A 20,235-nucleotide genomic window follows, 5' to 3' on the forward strand; every position below is an offset into this window, starting at 1 on the left:
CATGTCTCTGCCATTTTCTCCAGGAGCATGACAGAGTTCATTCTCACCAGCCAGAGTGCAAGAGGGGAAAGCTGTGTTTAAGCCCCCTCTCACCTGAGTGGAAGCCTTGTTAAAGCACTTGAGCATTGTGCAGGCAACTTTGTCAGTTTGCAACAATTGGCATTAGAAAACGAGAACACTACCCAGGTGCAGGCAAAGTAGGAGGGGGACTGAGAGAATTTCTTTGCTCTTCTGCCGCCCACACAACAGCTGAAGCCCACGTTCTGAGTCAGGAGCTTTTGTGTGGGGGAGGTCAGATATGACTAAGGATGCTTGGTGAGGGGGAGCAACAGATACATATTCTCTTGAATCGGCATATGCTTTGTTGCTTGCTGCCCCCTGCTGCCCAGTCTTAAACTGAACTGATTCTTGGACAGCCCCTGATGATTAAGATGGACACCTCTCCAATTATTTTCCTTCAGTGAGTGGCATCAAGAATGTGGCAGGCAAAAGATCCTGCTGTGTACATCTCACCAAGTGATGTGTTCATCCAGCATGAAAGGCTCAATTTTTAGTCATGGGGTTTCAGATTGCTTTATATATATGTTCTCTTTCTTTCTTTTGCAGTTTATTGAAGCTATCACCAGCAAGCAAGGTGAACTAGAGAACTATGTGTCTGATGGCTACAAGACAGCACTCACAGAAGAGAGGCGGAGATTTTGTTTCCTGGTGGAGAAGCAATGTGCCGTGGCCAAAAATGCCCTCACATACCACTCCAAGGTAAGCTCAAAGCTGTTTTGCCATGCCAGACCACTGGAATAATTCCTGGAAAACAGTTTGACAGATGACCTTCCAAATATGGTTCTTAGGGAATTAGATATGGGTAGTACTGACTGATATTTTAAAACTCATATAAATAAGTTGTGAAGGGGATGCCTAAAGTTGAACAGGTACGTAAGTTCAAGGTCCTATAGAAAAACACCACATGCACTCTAGCTTGTTCTGCATCTTCTCTTTCCCTTTTGAATCTCTCCTTTCCCAACAAAACTTTTAATTTCCCAAAGTCATGCTGTTACACATTCCTTAATAGATAATGTACGCAGTAAACATATAGCTGTGGGGCCCTGTAGTTTTTTGCAGCATAAATACAGCAGAGAGGCTTTCTTTTTATTACTGTTTGTTTATTAGTGAGATTACATATCCTTTCCTTCAATGAGCTCGAGGACCTGTACATGATTCCCCTCTTCATGCTCACTACAATCTTGTGAGGAAGGTCCACCTGAGAGATACTGGCCCAAGCTTATCTAGTAAGTTTCATCACTCAATGTGGACTCAAACTTGAGAGTACTCATTTCAGCAGTCTAGTTACTACCCCACACTGTGATAGAAGTATGGGAACTATCCTACAAAGCTGGTAGCATAACAATCTCTCTTTGTGTGTGTATGCATTTGTGTGCTTGCACACCTTCAGTTTTCTTGCTGATTTATGGTAATCCCATGAATTTCATAGGGTTTTCTTAGGCAAGGAATCCTCAAAAATATTTTTGCTAGTTCCTTCCTCTGAAATATAGCTTTCAGTATTTGGTACCCATTGGCAGTCTCCTGTCCAATTACTAACCAGGACTAACTCTGCTTAGTTTCCAAGATGAAACAGATTTGGGACACACAGGATAGGACTCCAGAGTTTAGCAGCTTACTTTTCCTTTTTTTTCTTTCTTTCCTTTTTGTTAAGGGGAATGGGAGGTAATTTGGGAGCTAAATAATAATAAATCCCACTCTGGTTGCTCTTTCTAGGGTAGGTTTGCATTTTGTAGAAGTGTAGTTGTTCAGTATTCTGGGCCCTTACTGCAAAAGTACCATATATCTCTCCTGTCAGGTAACTCTTGCTGGTATTGTTCTGAACAAGCATACTCTACATTTAATTGCTTGCTTTTATGTATGAGTTGTCCGTATCTAACCCCTCCCCCCCATGTTATCACTCATCACGTCTACAATATTCATCTTGTTAGATTGAAGAGTTAGATAATAAAAGGATAAAAAGTCTTGCTTAGTCATAAACATCAACTAGTATTATATGCCAACGTGATTATCAACATATGTGAAGGCTCATACATATTACCATTTACTGTAAAACACAATAGGATAATCTCTTTTTCTCTTGAAGGAAGGGCAAGTAGAGTCTCCCCCCCCCCCCCCAATAAGAGTAAAGAAACTGAATTCTCAAATACTTGTATCTAGCTTTTCTACAACTAATCTCCTCTGAAAGGATTGCCATGCATTTGGGAATACTGCAAGTGATCAGTATATATAGAGGATAGCTATAAATGCTATGTGTATTTTAAACCACAAGTGAATAGCTTGTGAACTTCTTCATGTAAACCAGGGTAATGCAAATTCTGGAACTTTCACATGTTGCTGGATAGCAGCTGCCATCAGTCATAACTAGTGCTACTACTGGGGAAGAATGAAGGGAGCTTCAGACCATTCTATGAATCTATTGCATAACCACTTGATGATGAGTTAGCTTTTAAGATTAATTGTATTTTTACTGATGTATTTTTATATGTATTTTTTCACTGATTTATGTGTTTTAGCAGACTGTAATCCCGCCTCGATCCATCTGGGAGAGGCAGGAATATTATTATTATTATTATTATTATTATTATTATTATTATTATTATTCTGTCTATCAACAGTTGGAAAGCCACAAGTTGCCAACCTCCTGTTAAATGATGCTAGTTAGGTGAAAGCATAGAACCATAGTGTTTGAGTATTGGACTAGGACTCTGGCAGACCAGAGTTGAAATCCCCCTTCAGCCATGGAAACCCACTGGGTTATCTTGGACAAGTCACTCTCTCACAGCCTCAAAGAAAGGCATTGGCAAACTGCCTTTACCAGGAAAACCCCATGATAGGGTCACTGCAAGTTGGAAATGGTTTGGATGACAAAAGTGTATGTTCCTGGAAGGATGTTAAAATCTACAGAGATTTGTTTGGAAATAAATGTAAACAAATGGCTCAGAGAAAGAGTGGCATCTTTGATTAATCATCAAATGCTTTGTATCCTCTTGTATGAGGGCAGTTAACAACAACAAAATACGTATGAATGTCTGCTAAACCATCATGATTTCTCTGCCCTCCTGCCATGGTGGAATGAAGCATACATCATGCCCAGTGCTTGGAAAAATAACTTTTCAGATTGCAGCTCTCAGAATCCCTCTGCCAGCATGGGCCCAAAAGGGCAGGATGTGGAATGCAAGTCATCCATTCTCTCTGTGTAAAAAACACATTTTTTTTTATGAAGAGGGCCTCTATTACAGTATATACTTAGCACAGATATTTCCCCCTCTCTCCCTTTTCTTCAGGTACCCCCCATAGTGCATACCCACACTGTGTAAATCTGCTGCTTTCCTAGATTTTCTTTTTTCATATGCTTGTATGCAGCAAAATGTCCACTTGTATGCTCTTTGAATTGATTGTGTAAGTATGGAGTACCCAGTTTTCTGTTCTTCTGTTAAAGCAGCCCATGATGTTGGAGAAATTAAAAGCCTGGAGCACTACTTGTTGTAGCCTCATCTGTGCTGCATACAAGCCTTCCCAAAGGAAAGAGGTGTTTCATGCTCTCTTTGCGACCAATTTGCACTTTACCTAAAACATTAAAGGGTGTTTGCAATTTGCCATTTCAATAGTCCCAGTGCAGGAGTAATTACTTTCCTATTAGAGATATGTCTGACTTGTCCATGGAGTTCTAGAGCTATTTAGCCTTTTAAAAACTGAAATAAAAAGTCGGGTTTAAATTTTAGCAATATTGGATAACAAGAAGATGCAGAACATTAGTTCTTCATTAGCTGGAGCCCCAAAGAGCTATGGCATGTTTGCTACCCTTGCCCCCATTATTTAATACCATGGAGGGGGCAGTTTCCTTCTCCCTCCCTCCCCTTCCCTCTTTATTCACTCCTTCTCTCTTATTTTCCACAGAACATACAAATGACCTCTCTAAAGCTTTTCATTTCAAAGATATCTCCTGTAGGCTGCTGATGTGCTCTTCTGTAACAAAAGAGCAATGTGTTATTTTAATCCCATTTGGGTTTTTTGAATAACAAGGTGGAATTACCTGTCTGTAGTTGTTATAGTTTTGCCATACTTGACAGTGACTTGCTTAAAGCCTGGGAAGAGTTTCCAGTGAAGTGAGCTCTCATTTGCAGCTCTGGAGGGTTTTCTATGGAAGGAGAGCTCTGGGTTGCAGCGTGGAACAGGAGATCTATTATGCAGACTATATAGGGTTTCATTTAATTTTTTTTTCATAATCATTAATGTAATAACTGTCATTACTAAGGATAATGGAGTAAGTTTTTGGATCTAATGATCAACAAGATGAATTACTTTTTAAAGCTAATATGTCAAACTCTGCCCTCCTCTGTTTAACTGACCATCACCGGTGTATTTAGAAACACTTTCTGTAAGTATTCCATGTTTTCGTATTGTTTAAAACCAAAGAGCAGCTGAATAACACTTGCATGTCAGCCTTTGCATTATGCTCTTCTCCAGCTGAGACACAGACACACACACCCCTTGCAAATAAGCTGTGTTTGCCTAGCGCTTTGCAAACACCTTACACACACTTGTTGCTATGGAGTAGAGCTGTGTAGCATGGTATCTGTGCAGCCTGGTAAACAGCATTGTGTCCTGATGGCATCCTGCTGTTTTGCACCATAGTACTGTGTACAAAGTGTTTCCATGACTCTCACCCCACCCAGAGGAAATGTGTTATATGTAGTAGTACTGTACTTCCATTTGCCCCTAGCCATTGTACTGATCACTGAGCCGCTGGAAGAAGGAGATGGGCCCTAATGTTTTGTCAGTGATGACTAAATAAGTGGAACAGAGAGCCCTCTGTTAGGTTATATGAAAAGCAAAGCATTCTTGACCTCCTTTGAAAAGATGCCTAGATGAAAAAAATATTGAAGTGAGCATGAGTATGCTGCTGCACACCTAACTTTGTCTCCCCACCTTTTCAACATGGGGAGGCCAGGAACAGGAGAGCAAAGTCTTGGATCATTTCAGGATACGCCATTAATCAACTTAATGTCATTGTCTCTCCTCATGAGGCAGAGTCTGAGATCAATAGTGAGGAAAGGTCCATCCTTGAAGTTCTCCTTCTAAAATAGCAACCAAATATATCTCCACCCACTGAAGAAAACAAGGAGAAGAAGAGCAGTGTCAGGCCTTGCTTATGCAAATTCTTATGCCCTTGTTTATTTGTTTGCTCTCAATACTGCCCCATATAATAACAATAAAAAGAAAGTTCACTTACATTTCTTGCACACATCTGTGCCTGCTTTGTTCTAAAAGTTTTTCCTCGCCAGAACTATGTTGCTTCAACCCTTTGACATGTCGAAAACAGGCCACTGAAAAGTAGTGAAGGACACAATCTCTTTCCACCACATTAGACTCTTCTTTACTGGAGAGAGATAAAGAGGATGGGATAATCCCCACCAAACAGCTGCTGGAATGAAGTCATTCTTTTAAAATTCACTCAGCCATCCACATTTTCAGCTTTGATTTTTATGGATTTGATTATTCATGGATTTAATTTATTCTCTTTAGGAATCTCTAGGCCCTCCAGCGTGACTCTGATGGAAGTTGACCATAAAGATGTGCTGGAGGACCTAGAGATTACTAGGTAAAACACTTCTCTAAGCATTTGTAGGTTTTCCAGTGGGCTTCTACAGTTTGATTAACTTCTGGCTGACATTGACCATAACATTGTGTTGGAAGACCTAGAGACTCCTAGAGAGGTGTTTTCTCAGGTTTTAAAAAAAGTTTTTTTATTCGTGGTTTCCCCACTTTCACAGGGGTCTTGTGCCCCTGATCCCAGGGAATGTGGAGGGCCCGCTGTAAATGCATATATCAATATAGTGTGAGTCCCACATTTTTTCAATCACTCCTGAGTTTTTCAGGATATTGAATGTTTAAATGGTGAGTAGATAAGACAGGGTCACTTTGGTCAGGCTGGCTGGCTCCACCCTTTTGAGCATCTAGCAGGTAGCTGAGACTGTACAAGTCTATATGGCCTTTTTGGTCCCTGAACCATAGTTGATTTTGAAGAATATTTTAATTATATATGGTGGTTTTTTTTAAAGGATTTGGGTTTGAAGAATATTTTATTGGTTGTACATCATCATCGGATCTCTTCCAGTGGGCCTTCCCACCTTGACCCCTATGGTGAATCTCCCATCCGTTTAGATGGCTACTCCATTTGATTATAATTAATTATAATTTTAATTGTGAATGTTATTAATTAAAGATGGATGAGGTTTAAGGGATTATTAGCTATTATTGTTTTATTATATCATCTTTGTTCTATTGTACAGTCGGTCCTTCTTATACACTGATTTTTTATACACGGATTCAAGCATCCACGGTTTGAAAATGTTCAAAAAAAGTATAAATTTCAAATATCAAACCTTGATTTCCCATTTTTTATAAGGGACACCAATTTGCTATGTCATTATATTTAATGGGACTTGAGCATCCACAGATTTTGTTATCCATGGGGGATCTTGGAACCAAACCCCAGCATATAACAAGGGTCCACTGTATTTTATCTCTGTTGCCTTGATCCCCAGGGAGAGGTGGGGAAAAACAAACAACAACAATAATAAATATAATTATAATTATATTATCCTGGGGGGAAGGTGCTTCTGTGTTGTGGGGCAATAAGCAATATTTAAAATAAATTACATGCGTGGCCTTCCTCGCTTATTTTTTTGCTGTAATTTTGTAATATGAAATCTTGGGAATGATGAATTCTGCAGCACATTACCAGTGGCAGTTTTAGAAAACCTGCTTGTAGGCTGTTTAGATGTTTAGGGATTAATGGGTTGGAGAAACTTTTCCTGTCTACCTTAGTTTTTTTTAAAAAACTTGTCTGCCTTTAGTTCCATTGTGGTGACAACAGCTGCGCCAAACCTAATGAGAGGAGAATGACTGGTAGTGCAAAGGATGACTTTTTTCTTTTAAGGGAGGATCCTGGAAAGGGATCTTGCCCAGATCCATTCTAGTCATAATTCTCAAATGGCCTTTATCAAGACAGAGGCATTCCAAGCAGATCTTGGAATCCAAGCAATTTCTGGGCTACAGAAAATGACATTGTGCTCCTCTTTCTCTGTAAATGTTTTGTGCATTTTTAACTGGATTATCAGCTATTGTAACCATACACTCACTGTGTTTTATCAAGGCTGCTTTGTTCTATGTGGATCTCCTTGTGTTTTCAGTCATACATTCTCTCTCTCTCTCTGGTAACTCAGGGAAAAGACATCTTGACACAGAAGCTTCCATTATGGCAGCAGTCTTGTGCTGATCCCAACAAGATCCCAGAGCGGGCTATCCAGCTGATGCAGCAGATGGCCCTCAGCAGCAATGGGACCATTATGCCCAGCCCTCTCACCACATCCAAGTCAAACCTCATCATCTCGGATCCCATCCCTGGTGCCAAACCGCTCCCAGTCCCTCCAGAACTGGCACCTTTTGTTGGAGTGAGTATTGTTTGAATGCCTATCTATCAGAAAGATGGGGGTAGGGGAGGCTTAATGGGTCTTCCTTTCCCCAGGAGTCATGGGCCTAGAACTCTCCTGAGTTATAGAAGACAAAATGTTTCTGCTCCAAGAAAGACAAGTTTCTGATTTAGTATTGCTCCAAAATAGGCCAGAACCATTAGAAATCCAATGAACTGAACTGCACTCATGTACATACAGCATCTGTTTTACAGGGTAAAGTCAAAAGCCTATCAAAAGTGGCTTTGTGGACTCCTTTATTTTTGGAACAAGAAGCAAAGACGGAATTAAACCAGCTCACGTATTGTTCATATACGTCCAAAGTTAGCATCTAGCTGTACTCCCAAATTAAACCCAACTTTTAAAACAGGGTTGGCAGTCATGTGAACCTCCAGATGTTGTTGAATTGTAATTTCTTACGCCCCTCACAAGTGGCTCTGGGGCTCCTAGGAGTTGCAGTCCTACAACATCTGGAGGGCTGCATATTTCCCACCCCTGATTTAGGGCAATGGTAGGCCCAAACATATTTACTGAAAGCTAATTTTAATTCCCTTCCCTCTTCTCATCCAGCGAATGTCTGCACAAGAGACCATACCAGTGATGAATGGTGTCTCAGGCTCAGAAGGAGAAGATTACAACCACTGGTCTGATCGAAAGCCTCCGCAGCCTAAGTCTTTATCTCCACCTCAGACGCAAAAGCAGCTGAGTGACTCTTACTCCAACACGCTCCCTGTGCGCAAAAGCGTAATGCCGAAAAACAGCTACGCAGCTAGTAAGTCTTGCCATGTGAGAGACAAGGGGGCATGAGGGCAACCCAGCAGATCCTCCCACATGTGCAGACAGCCACTTTTGATGCTACCACAGTTTGAAGATACTGAAGAGGGAAAGTGGGCATAGAACCATGAGCACCCTCTTTCCCTACAATGCAATGGCTTGTTTCTCGTGACAGAATTGCTAAGACAGAGACCCACTGTTGGAAAAGAGTTGAAGTATTTAGAGCCGTGTTGGCTAAGAGGTTGATTTTAGCCCTGTTGAAACAATCAACAGGATAGGCTGAGTTGCTACAAAACTTAAATAAACTAGGGTGTTCTCTCTCACTATGACAATTTGCAAAATACATGCATTTTAGGGATTTTCTGTGAAAGCTTGTGTTATAACAATGTGTTGCTAATAAGTGTTGAATCACTCTTGGCTGTTCTGCATAATACTGGAAGCTGTGGTGAAGAGTGGATCCATAATAACGTAAAAATATTGAGCAGTACACGCTGGATGCAGATATCTACTATTATTGTTCAGTTGTAGAAAGAGCTGAGTGACCTCACTCTGCAGTGGAAGGCAAAGTTTATGGCACTGGACAATGTGATGGTTACCCTACTGTGTAATCACTGCTTATTTCTATGGCACAATGCACAGGCATATATCTCCAACTGTATCCAACATTTATTTTAAAAAGAGATTGCTTGCTGTTCCATATGTACCTGTGTAGCCTACCAAGAAATTCACTCAGCCTTTTCCATTTTCCATTTATTTTATTTTATTATTATTATTATTTTGGCTCTTTCCTCCCTCTTCACTGGCATTCACAACCAAGAGGGAAATGCTTACAAAATAACCTTTGGATATGAGCATTATAGGAAATTTGTTTTATAGAGCAGGTGAAGTAATCATGCAAAAAACAAAATAAAACAACAAACCCTTCTTTGTTCCCAGAGCCTTGCAAAGTAAAGAATCTAATAGGAGAGTGGTCCTTTAAGCAAGTGAAATTAATATTTTACTCTGTATGGCACAATTATGAAAAAATTGGGGTTTTCCCCCTGAATACCTTTTCTTTGTGTACTTTACAGTTAATAAGACAACAAGATGCTTTTCTGGATACGTATTAGCAAGATGTGTTACTGATGGTTTAGAATGCAAACCAGTAAATGCTCTTCCTTCATAGCTATTCCTTTCTAGTGGGGATATTGTTTGTTTTGAAGCATTGTAAGGAGAAAGAATGGAATGGTGTCACTAAGGTTGGTGGCACCCCAGTGTGCTAACTCATGCTGTCACCCTCAGGTTCAGAGCAGCCAAGCTAATGATCCCTCAGAAGTGGAATGGGCCACTGTGGAAGAGAGAGGCTCTGGTGTGCTTGCCTTCAACTAGGCACCTGAAGGGACTGTCCGCATCCTGGGCTGTTCCACTCAACCCACCTTGTTCACAAATCTCAGAGGGGTCCATGCACCATTTGGCGATGGGAGAAGCCTCCAGGAGTTCACTGTGACTTGATGTCAATGTCCTGGGTAGACTCCTTGCTGCTTCTGGGTGGGTGGACTGGGCCCTTCCCAGGATCTTCAGTCTCCAGAAGTCCCAGTCTGCCCTTGGAGAGACACAGCAGTACTTTCCACACCGGAAGGCAGCCTCTTCCCACCAATGCATGGGTGACACCCCCCTCTGAGGAGTCACCTGGTACAGTTTGCACTCCCTAATGAGGCCCCTGAAAGAATGGGCAACTCTACTTTTAATTTTTTGAGTCTTCAAACGGTTTCCTCATGGCAAAAATAGGACAGTTGATGAAATATTTTCCAGTGTGAGAGTCAGTTCTGATACATAACTGATTTTCCTTTCTTATCTTCTGTTAGCTGAAAACAAGACTCTGCCACGTTCCAGTTCCATGGCAGCAGGACTAGAAAAGAATGGCAGGACAAGAGTGCGAGCCATCTTCTCTCATGCTGCTGGGGATAACAGCACCCTTCTCAGCTTCAAGGAGGGAGATCTCATCACGTTGCTAGTACCTGAGGCCAGAGATGGATGGCACTATGGAGAGAGTGAGAAGACGAAATTGTGAGAATGTTTGCTTGCTCCTTGTTCCTGTGGTTGTAGTCATTCATGCCTTCTTCTCTAGTTAAATTTTCCTAAATTGATAAGTTTACATGGTGATTTTTCTCTCTGTCTATCTAGAGCCATCCTTAGTTTTCTAAGGCTTTTATCATACAGTTAGATTATAAAGCCAAATCATGGCTGTGGACAAAAGTCCAGTATTTTACAACCACTTAAATAGGCGTAGGAGATCAAACACAAGCACAGAAAATACAGGGAAATTTCAAACTTTTGTAGTTGTTACTGGGAAATATAAGCACAGGTCTCTTCTCAATTATTATTTGAAACTCTCTTTGCTTGAAGTATATTATCACTTTCCACGAAACTGTCTTCTACCATTTTGGAATTTTCGTTTACTCTTGCAATCAGTGTGTTCCACTGTGGATGCCCCAAGGGGTAGAACATATAAGAATCAGTTCTCCTCCATTTCCACACTGAGGAATGTCAGTAATGGACAGGAATGGCAGAAGGTGCAGGCTCTTTAAGAGTGTTTCTGTCATTACATGGAACAAAAGCTATCATGGGTAGACTAATTCAATAGGTTTGCTTTTCCACATTCTGTTTGCAGAGATATAGGGGCAAATTGGTTGCTTGGCAACATTTGTGTAGATAAGCTCCTTCAGTATTTGTGAGTTCTCTCTCTCTCAATCTCATAACCAGAATCTCAGTGTTCAGAGCCTTAAATCTAGAGCTCTCATCTTAGCCCATCTTCAGAGGCCAAAAGAAATTTGTTCTTTGGTGGCTAGCCTCCCTTGACAAATGGGAGTTGCTAAGTTAGATTGCTGCCCTGATTATCAGAGTAGGGCTTTGAAAGACAGGAGCTGAAAGACAGGAGGGCAAGGAAGTACAGCTCTGCTGATCTGCTTTTGTTAATAATTTTATCTGAGGAATGTCCAAATGATGAGCTGGGAGTGGGGGCAATTTGGAAAGCAGGTTGCTAACAAGCCTACCAAACAGGAGGAGCTTGTAATCACCTTCACAGAGCAAAGGCTCCAGGTGGCATCACTATGGTTTCTTACTGGTTTGGAACAGCTATAGTTGTTTCCAGCTTTTGCTGTTCAAGGTCCAGGATGTTACACATTTTTAATTTTTAATTTATATCCCAGTGTCCTGTAACAGAGTTTAGCCTATCACTGCAAAATCCATTATTCACATGATGTCAGAAGACTCTGTGTACGTGTGTGTGTGTGCGCATGCGTGCGTGTGTGCAGACACCCTCACTGAAGAGGAAACCTGCTATAGTTGACCAATTTTGCACTAGTGTAAAAGAGAAAGGAGCTTTCCCCTCCACTTGCTTGAGCAGTTACGAGATAGAGTAAAGCATCAGGGAACAAAAGCCAAACAGTGTTGACTGCTGTTACCATATTGTTAGAACTTAGAACAGCAACTTTCAGTTTCTTTTTACCCCCAAAGTGTAAGTTGTTGTTGTTGTTGTTGTTGTTGTTGTTAGCTGCATTTGAGTTGACCCTGACTCATGGTGACCCTGTGGATGAGACATCTCAAGCTCCCCATCTTCCACTGCTCTACATGTATCCTGTAGATTCAGACCTATGACCTCCCAAATTGAGTCTAGCAATCTGGTGTGTGGTCTTTTATTGCCCTCCACCTTTCCAAGCATAATTGTCTTTTCTAGTGAGCCATGCCTTCTTGTGATGTGTCCAAAGTACAATAGCCTCAGTTTTATCATTCAGGCTTGATCAGTAAAAATTATACAGTTCATATTACTAGCTGACATACCTTGTTGTCATAGTACAAAATGATCAAATTATTCTCTTAAATAGTTTTTGTGGGTTTTTTGGGCTTTGTAGCCACGTTCTAGAAGAGTTTCTTCCTGACGTTTTGCCAGCATCTGTGGCTGGCATCTTCAGAGAATGCTTTCCTGGAAAAAGTTGGGTATATAGTGGTTTCCCATTTGCAGAGTCCTCATTTTGCTATTCTTCAGGACTCAGCAAATGCAAATGGAAAACCACTCAGAGTCAGGGGCTTTCCCAGCAGATAATGATCACCAATTAGCAGACACTAATCCTCTTCTGCATTAGCCTCCCAGCCTGAGGCCTGCCATCAGCAACAGAACAATACACATGCAAATCACTTCTGCATTCCCAGGCTCACACAGAAGAGAATACTTTGGGGGTAAAACACCCAACTTTTTCCAGGCAAGCATTCTCTGAAGATGCCAGCCATAGATGCTGGTGAAACATCAGGAAGAAACTCTTCTAGAACGTGGCCACATAGCCCAAAAACCCCACAAAAAACTATGGATGCCAGCCATGAAAGCCTTCGAATTCACTTAAATCTTTATTCTTAATTTTTCCATAAGCCCCGTGCAGTAGTACATACATACAGGAAAGATTGATGGCAGAAGCAGTAGCTTTAAGAAATGTAGGAAAGGACTGTGAAATGCACTTTCATTTAACCGGAGAAAATATGCCTTCCAAAGCACAGATGTGTTGATAGAATAATTTGTATTAAGAGGAGGGCTTTATTTTTGTCTTGGCAAGATTTGTTTTGAATGTGTTTGCTATTGCTTTCTTCTAAGGCTGAGAGAGTGTGACTAGACCAAGGTCACCTAGTGGGTTTCCATGGCTGAGCGGGGATTTGAACCCTGGTCTCCCAGAGTCATGGTCCAACACTCAAACTGGTACACCACACTAGCTCCCTTTATAGGAGGGCAGTATTACTGCCTGTGCTTGTACTTTCCTCACTTTAGACTGGCCCCTTGGTATACTTAAGATACAAAATAGTGGGAGAGTTTCTTTGTTTTCTGGACTTTGGGATTTTTGTCATCCTGAATCTTTTGTTTTCGTTGAGGGAGACAAGCTGGGAATAAAATTTGGTAGGCATCAGAAAGGATGCTGAAGGCAGGGAGAATGTTTTTTGAAAGTTCAAAAACATATGCCGCTGAGCAGTATTTTAGAACCCTTAAATATTTCTATGCCTTTTGTACTCTTAATTAATCTATACAATGGGTCCTTGGTATATGCTGAGGTTTGATTCCAGGACTCCCCATGGATATCAAAATCCATGGATGCTCAAGTCTCATTGAATATAATGGAATAGTAAAATGGTGTTCCTATAAAATTGCAAAATCAAGATTTGCTTTTTGGAATTTATATTTTTAAAAAAATATTTTAAAGCCATGGATGGCTATGCTATAACCTTCTTAGTAAAAACACAGAAAACCCGGACATTTCTCAAAAGGACAGAATCAAGTATACAAAATTAACATAAAATTGCTTCTTTTTTATAGCATAGTGTGTAGAATTTGAGATCGCTGTAATATTCACAAGCATCTCAAAGAAGGGATCAAAATCGACTGAGATACGGGCTACCCATTGCTGTAATTTTAATACTGTTTAAGTTTTTGTCTGCCTGTAAAAGATAAGAGAACTTGAACTTATTCTATTTTTAAAAATTATCTATATTGCAGGAGAGGCTGGTTTCCTTTCTCCTACACCCGAGTGCTGGACAGTGATGGAAGTGACAGATTACACATGAGGTAGGAAGGTTATGCCACAAGCTAGCTTCCATAAGTATGTGGTATTTTAATTACCCTCTGTGTTTATAGAAATGAGTCCCACCTTCACTAAGCCAGAACCAGTATCTGTTTTGCACTGTATTCTTCTGGCTCATCTTTCATTGGTAACTTACTGTACCTGCTTGAAATTTGTCAAACCAGTATTGCAGGCTTTGTGATGAAGTGGGTGGGTGGGTGGTTTAGGAGGAAACCAGACCAACCATCTGAAGAAGTGTTTTTGTTAACTGCCTTCATGTCAATGTCATCTCATGGCAACCCTGCTGATGAGACACCTCCAAGACCCCCTGTCCTCTACTGCTCTGCCCAACTCCTGCAAACTCATACTCATGATCTCTTTAATAGAGTCCATCAATCTACCATGTGGCCTTCCTCTCTTTCTACTTCCCTCCACCTTTCCTAGCATTATTATTTTTTCCAGTGATTCATGTCTTCTCATGATGTGTCCAAAGTATGCCAACCTATGTTTTGCCATCCTGGCTTCCAGGGAGATTTCTGGTTTGATCTGCTCTAGGACACATTTGTTTGTCTTTTTGGCCATCCACATGATCCTCAGCACTCTTCTCTAGCACCACATGTCAAATACATCGATTTTCTTCCTATCTTCTTTCTTAACTGTTCAGTTCTCATATCCCTACATGGTAATGAGAAACAAAATGTAGGAGGAGTGACTTCCATCAGATTCTTTCACAATGATAAACATGGTAGCCAAAATACTTTGGCAGCAGCAGGTAGAAGGCTGTTCCCTGTAAAGATCAGAGCTTGGGAAAATCACTTTTTTATACCACACCTTCCAGAATCCCCCATCACCATGACTACCTGTTGGACTGAAACTCCCAGCCTGACCCAGCTAACATTCCCAGCATTTCCCAATCTCTGGAAAGACTACAGTTTTACCCATAATCGATAGAGTTTCATTCTTTAATGGCTTTTTAATGGCCTGAGGGGTGTCAGAGGAGTGGGAGAGAGGCACCAGATACTAACTAAACACGGATACTTGTGAGGCAGCAGATACTAATTAAAGGCAACTGTTTCTTAAGCCAAGGTAAAAGCAGTAGTACAGGCAACCTGCTGGACAAAGATGACATCCCTCCACCAGATTACAGCATGTCCTCCCGAGGTTTCCAGTCACAGAATGTGAGCACTTTCAAACAGAGGCCGTACAGTGTGGCAGTGCCAGCTTTTGCCCAGGTGAGGAACCTATTTTGTTGTTGTTGTTGGCCTAGTAAGATACTATCTATTGCAAGTATCTATCCACTGTGAGTAATAAGGTACTATCCACTAACGTAATTATTGGCAGCTGAACCAGAGGCAGGTCATACCAGGAATAGATTCTAGAGCTACATGATGCAAGGTGAAATTGAACTTCCAATTTCAATTGGAAACTGGAGGAGGGACTAGGGCTGTCTGAGGACATAGCTGTTGCTTTTGTTTTGAAAAATGATTTAAAAAAATTTTGACTGTAGGGAAGATGGCTTTAACAAGAGTGAAACCTGAATCCTCTTTAGGTGGAGGTCCCAGCTAAAGTAGACCCATTCTCTCAGTTGCTAAACAGTGGTTGATTGGCCGATTCTACTTCCAACTGGATTCAGAACTGAGATATTGGCTGGAAATTTTAATTCTGATTTAAGGTCATTTCAGCATGGCAGTTCTAACTAGTTAAGAGTGAACAAAGAGGGTTCCAGCTGGAATATATTCTGTTTGGAAGTCTATGAGTAGAACTATGTGGGGAAGCTAATCTGGGCTCAACCTGGCAGTAAAACCATCTCAAGAGAATGCCACATTTCTGTTTTAAACTGGCCAGTGTTACATTATCTATTTGGGATTATTACTCTTCTGCTGTAGAGGAGAGATTGTGAATCAAATTATTTGTGTCTGTGAAATGTTCACTAGATTTCAAGCAACAAGATTTCCGAGTCCCTCTATAACTTTTTTTTTTTTTGGGGGGGGGGGGGATATGTACACTTGGATTATTTCCCCCTTTTCCTAAAAACCCTGCAGTAACCAAGGAGAGCATGTTTAGAAACTTGTGTTTGGGTTTTTGTGTTTTGCTTTTGAAATGGAGTGTTAACACGAGAAGGCAAAGAAACACCTCTTTGAGGTAGGGCTTAATTCCTCCACATCCTTTTGTGGCAGGCTCTACTGTCTTGCATGTGCCACACCTGCAGAAAGTGAAGTTGCCCTTGTCTTCTGTAGCCAACAAGCAGAAGCAGAGCTGGGCCCAAAGCGCAGAGCTGTGTCTGCACCTTGGGTGCATGCGAGGTCGTTTTGCTTAAAGGCGTCCTGGTTGCGGCACTGCTGAAGTGAACATTCTCCAAGTGTCTGTTTTCTAACATAGGTCTTTTTACGATCAGGTGAGGCTGACTTGCCAACAGGTGCTTGTGTTCATTATTTATAGGAGTACCTTATGCCCTACGGCTGTGCCATTAATGAATATTCCAGTGGCCTCTGCCAAGTGCTTCCTGCTTCCTACCAGCCTTACCCTAGGTCAACAGCCGTAAGTTCCAAGAACACAATGTTTCCATTGGGATTTCTGGAGTCTGTTTTCTGCCAAAGACATCTTTGTGACTTATCCAACATGTGTGTATCCTTGTTCTCCATGTTCCTTCTCATCCTAATTTTCCCAGTGGAGGGAGGCATTGAATTCAATTGCTCCTTTAAAAAAAATTAAACCCAAAGGAAGGACATACACTAAAATTAAGGGAGAAAAAAAAATTAACAAGCTGGCAAAAGACTGATGGGTGAGACACAAAGAATGGCAGTAAAACAGAAATGTAAATACCCAGCTGGGAACATTTGGTTGTTCTATGACTGTCTAGAGATGAGTTGCTCACAGGTCAGCAAAGCTTATTTTTCCCCCGCCGAGAGTTTCAAATCTTAGAGTTGGGTCTTGTTCCTAAAGAAGAGGGAACACTAGACCAAGTGGACCAATGATGAACCATAAAAAGCTTGTAAAAAGATGTAGAGTAAGTGGGTGGGTGAGTGGGTGGATGCATAGGAAACAAGCCTAGAATGTTACAGGGCCCCCTTGTTAGGAATTAGTGCTCAAAGTAGGAACCTCTAAGAAGTGTATTATTAATGTGAGCTCATTTGACCTAAACCTAGGTACAGTTATCAATTATAGGTGTCAAAATCAGGAAGATTACTGCATTCCCACCGTACTTACAATTGGAATCAAGGGGCAGTAAATTTGGTTGTAGGAAGTCTAAGCCACTTGAAACTTCTTGAGAGCAAAAGGGGCCAAAAGGAAAGACTGCAGTAGCCCACCCACTCCTCAGCTGCCATCAAGACTGGAAGGCTTACCTGGTTGGGGTGTGTTTTAGGCAGGAATTCTGTGAATAAACAAGCTACTGTAAGTTTGTTTCTTGGCTACAATAGAGGAAGTGTTTGTTTCTTACATGGGTGGTTCTGAGGCTCAGATCCTTCCATTTGACTTGAAAGCTCCTTTACCCAATCTTATATCTCATATATGTGATGGCTACTTATAATTGTGAAGTAGTTATGGGACTAATCCTTAATGAAACTTGGTTCAGCCAAAGAATGACATGGAGTTTAAATTTGGTTGGGCCTAGCCCTGAGCATTTGAGTTCCAGGTTGGTGGTTTGGAGCAGCTGACTTCCTGCAACCTTACATTGTTGTCCAGGTAAAATGATATTTGGCAGCAAGGGTCAGGTAAAAGTGACTGGAATTGTTGCTCCAGAATGCATTCACACTTCTATGTCTGCTGCATTTGGCTCAACTACAGCAAGCAAGTCTCCTCTCCAGGGCTATTCTCAGCATGGAAGGATTCCCTGCACCCCCAGAACTATCCAAGACCACAGCTTTCCCACACTGATGCTAGGAACTCAAACTATCACAACTAGCTTTGTGCTTTGGCGTCACTGACCCACTGACTTCAAGCAGGAAAAATAAGCGGTTGTAGTTTTCCTTTCCTTCTCTGTCCGCATCAGAACACAGAGATGAAACAGACAGGCTGCTTTTCTCCCTGCATTGTTACTCCTGTTTCATCTGTTCCACTGATGCTGTGAACCATCTCTTTGGCATTGAATTTCATTGGAGAAGATAATGCTCAAAAGAGATGCAGGACTACAGGTCCTGTGCCTGCTTCCAACAAACAATGCCAGGCTCTCATATTGCTTTTTCCACAGGGTGTTTCTTCAGCATGTGCAGCACACAGCCCTCTTCCAATGTCTTATATTACATGTCTTTATGCTGGAGACCACCTCTACTCTCCCAAGTCAGAACTGAACAGAGTCATTTTAACTTCTTAATTGTACAGCCTTGCTATCCAAAGTCATAGACCAAGGAAAGGAGTGTGACTCTTCATCATTTTTCAGTGCACATGCTTCAGGGGTTGGCAACTTTGTAGGCCCAACTGTCAGTTTTCTGCCCCTAGCACTCTCTGCAGTCTGCTGAATTTGAGGGGGGGGGGGAAGAAATAAGCTTATTTTAAAAAACCAGTAAAATGAACAAAATAAAAACTTGGGAGTGGCTGGATGTCCACTTTTATTTTTGAAAGCCATGCTAAACAATGCAGGGGGTGCCTGTATCCTATTTTGAAAGCTGAATGGTGTTCCTGGAGGCTTCCAAGAGAGACAGTTCACCCCCTTTTTGCAAGAAAGAGGATGGTCTAGAGGGGACTGCAAAAACAGCTGGGGGTGGCTGACCTGGTGCTGCACTTTGTCTACTTATCTTGCTGTGCATTTTTGGTAGCTAGTCCATTTTGAGACCAAATGCTTTGACTATGAGCTTGAAAATATTTGGGTCAGTGCACTTGCCACCTTTCGTCATACTGTAACTGATACCTTGGCTTTCCCTCCCTTCTCGTCCACAGGGCCTGGATGACTATGGGACAAGATCCTCAAGCAGGTAAGATTTTATAATTTCAAACTTATTGCAGATATTACAAAATAAATATGAAGAGAAACTGCACTATCTCTAGATAAGAGATTGCATATGACTACTTACTATATAGGCAGTCCTTGGGGCATAGTGGAAACTGTGGTTTCCAAGGCTGAAGAATACTTACCTTTCAGCATGATTATTGAAGGATTTGTTTGTCTTGATTCATAGGATTTATGTAGGGACCTGCACAGGGAGAGTATATGCCACTGTAATGAAGGTGGCTTCATTGAAAAGTGGTATCCTGTTTCCCCAAAAATAAGACATACCCATAAAATAAGCTGTAGCAGAATTTCTAAGAATTTGCACAATATAAGCCATACCCCCCAAAATAAGACATAGTGATAGGCCTGGCGTGGAATGGAAGGGGGCAGGAAGGGAGCAGAAAGCTTGGGGCCAATGGTTCTAAAAAAAATAGAGGTGCAAGAAATTCAGGATGGAATTCTGAGTTTGGAGAGTTACGATGATGTTCCAGAAGAAGACAACTTAACTATATTTGAATAAATGTAGATTGTTGTACCATACTTAATAAAAATAAGACATCCCCTGAAAATAAGCCATAGTGTTTCTTCTTGAGGAAAAATAAATATAAGACAGTGTGTTATTTTCAGGGAAACACAGTTGGCAATAGGGGGCTTTCCAGATGTTATGGACTACAAACCTTTTGATCAGTCTGAGTAAATATAATCAGTAGTCATTCTTTCCTGCTCTCTCACATATGGAAGTTGTAGTGAAAATTTATGCAACATCCTAGGCTGCCTACCATGGTGTAGACACCTCTTAATGAGATGACTAATACTGATAGACAGGCTTCACTAGGTGACAGTTTGTCCACCACTACAGATTTCTTTGTGCTTCTGTGGTACACAGGTGAGCTATCTGCCAGATGAATCTGTGGCCTGATTCAGATATGATGTTCCAAGTTGACAACTATGATTGTTGAAAAATGCACAAACAATGGATCCATTTATTGAAAACAGCAATGAGTGCATCTTTACCATTTGTTAAACCACTGTTTTCAAGTCCAAACTCAATAATAGTGGTTAATAGCAGCTGAGCCCATGCAGGAAGAGCAGGTGGCAGCATTTGTTGCTGGGAAGTACTAGATATGAACTTTGGGATTATGTGGGAAAGGTTTTCTTGTAGCAGAAGGTTTTGGAAAATCATTACTATAGATGAACACTGCAAAAGCCAAAAAGAAAAAAAAAGATAATGGCTGAGACCCTGGTGGGATATGTTGTAGCTATGCTCTGTTTCCCAATCTGGCCCCCTAAAATATATCGTAAAAGCCAGGCAACTGCAACACAGATGAATGGAGTACTGAAGGATTCTGCCAACGAATGGTGGTGTGACAAGGAAAAACAGGGACCCCTGTGGGGTCTGGGTGCAACTCCTTATCGTGCCGTG

General features: G+C 41.3%; 2 protein-coding genes across 13 annotated transcripts in view; one reads left to right on the forward strand and one right to left on the reverse strand.

Annotated features, from left to right (window-relative positions):
• The window catches only part of BAIAP2 (BAR/IMD domain containing adaptor protein 2), a 165,040-nt gene that overhangs the window by 127,501 nt on the left and 17,304 nt on the right, over positions 1-20,235 (forward strand). For 3 of the 7 annotated variants that reach the window (XM_089539468.1, XM_089539451.1, XM_089539460.1), the window contains exons 7-14: positions 607-759; positions 7,290-7,517; positions 8,106-8,307; positions 10,154-10,355; positions 13,822-13,890; positions 14,967-15,117; positions 16,325-16,423; positions 18,761-18,795. In XM_089539468.1, the coding sequence (XP_089395594.1) occupies positions 607-759; positions 7,290-7,517; positions 8,106-8,307; positions 10,154-10,355; positions 13,822-13,890; positions 14,967-15,117; positions 16,325-16,423; positions 18,761-18,795 (1,139 nt within the window). Of the gene's footprint in view, positions 1-606; positions 760-7,289; positions 7,518-8,105; positions 8,308-10,153; positions 10,356-13,821; positions 13,891-14,966; positions 15,118-16,324; positions 16,424-18,760; positions 18,800-20,235 lie in introns of those variants that run through there. The other 4 variants (XM_089539478.1, XM_089539470.1, XM_089539471.1 and 1 more) reach the window with 2 other exon arrangements.
• LMTK1 (lemur tail kinase 1) overlaps positions 1-20,235 on the reverse strand; it is a 225,955-nt gene that overhangs the window by 40,487 nt on the left and 165,233 nt on the right. For 3 of the 6 annotated variants that reach the window (XM_089539420.1, XM_089539384.1, XM_089539429.1), the window contains one exon: positions 5,149-5,440. In XM_089539420.1, the coding sequence (XP_089395546.1) occupies positions 5,358-5,440 (83 nt within the window). In that variant the 3' untranslated portion in view covers positions 5,149-5,357. Of the gene's footprint in view, positions 1-5,148; positions 5,441-10,245; positions 10,329-20,235 lie in introns of those variants that run through there. The other 3 variants (XR_016282411.1, XM_089539411.1, XR_016282412.1) reach the window with 3 other exon arrangements.

This window comes from Sceloporus occidentalis, unplaced genomic scaffold (assembly GCF_023333645.1).
Source record: "Sceloporus occidentalis isolate IW3139 unplaced genomic scaffold, rSceOcc1.0.p SCAF_1, whole genome shotgun sequence".
Lineage (NCBI taxonomy): Eukaryota > Metazoa > Chordata > Lepidosauria > Squamata > Phrynosomatidae > Sceloporus > Sceloporus occidentalis.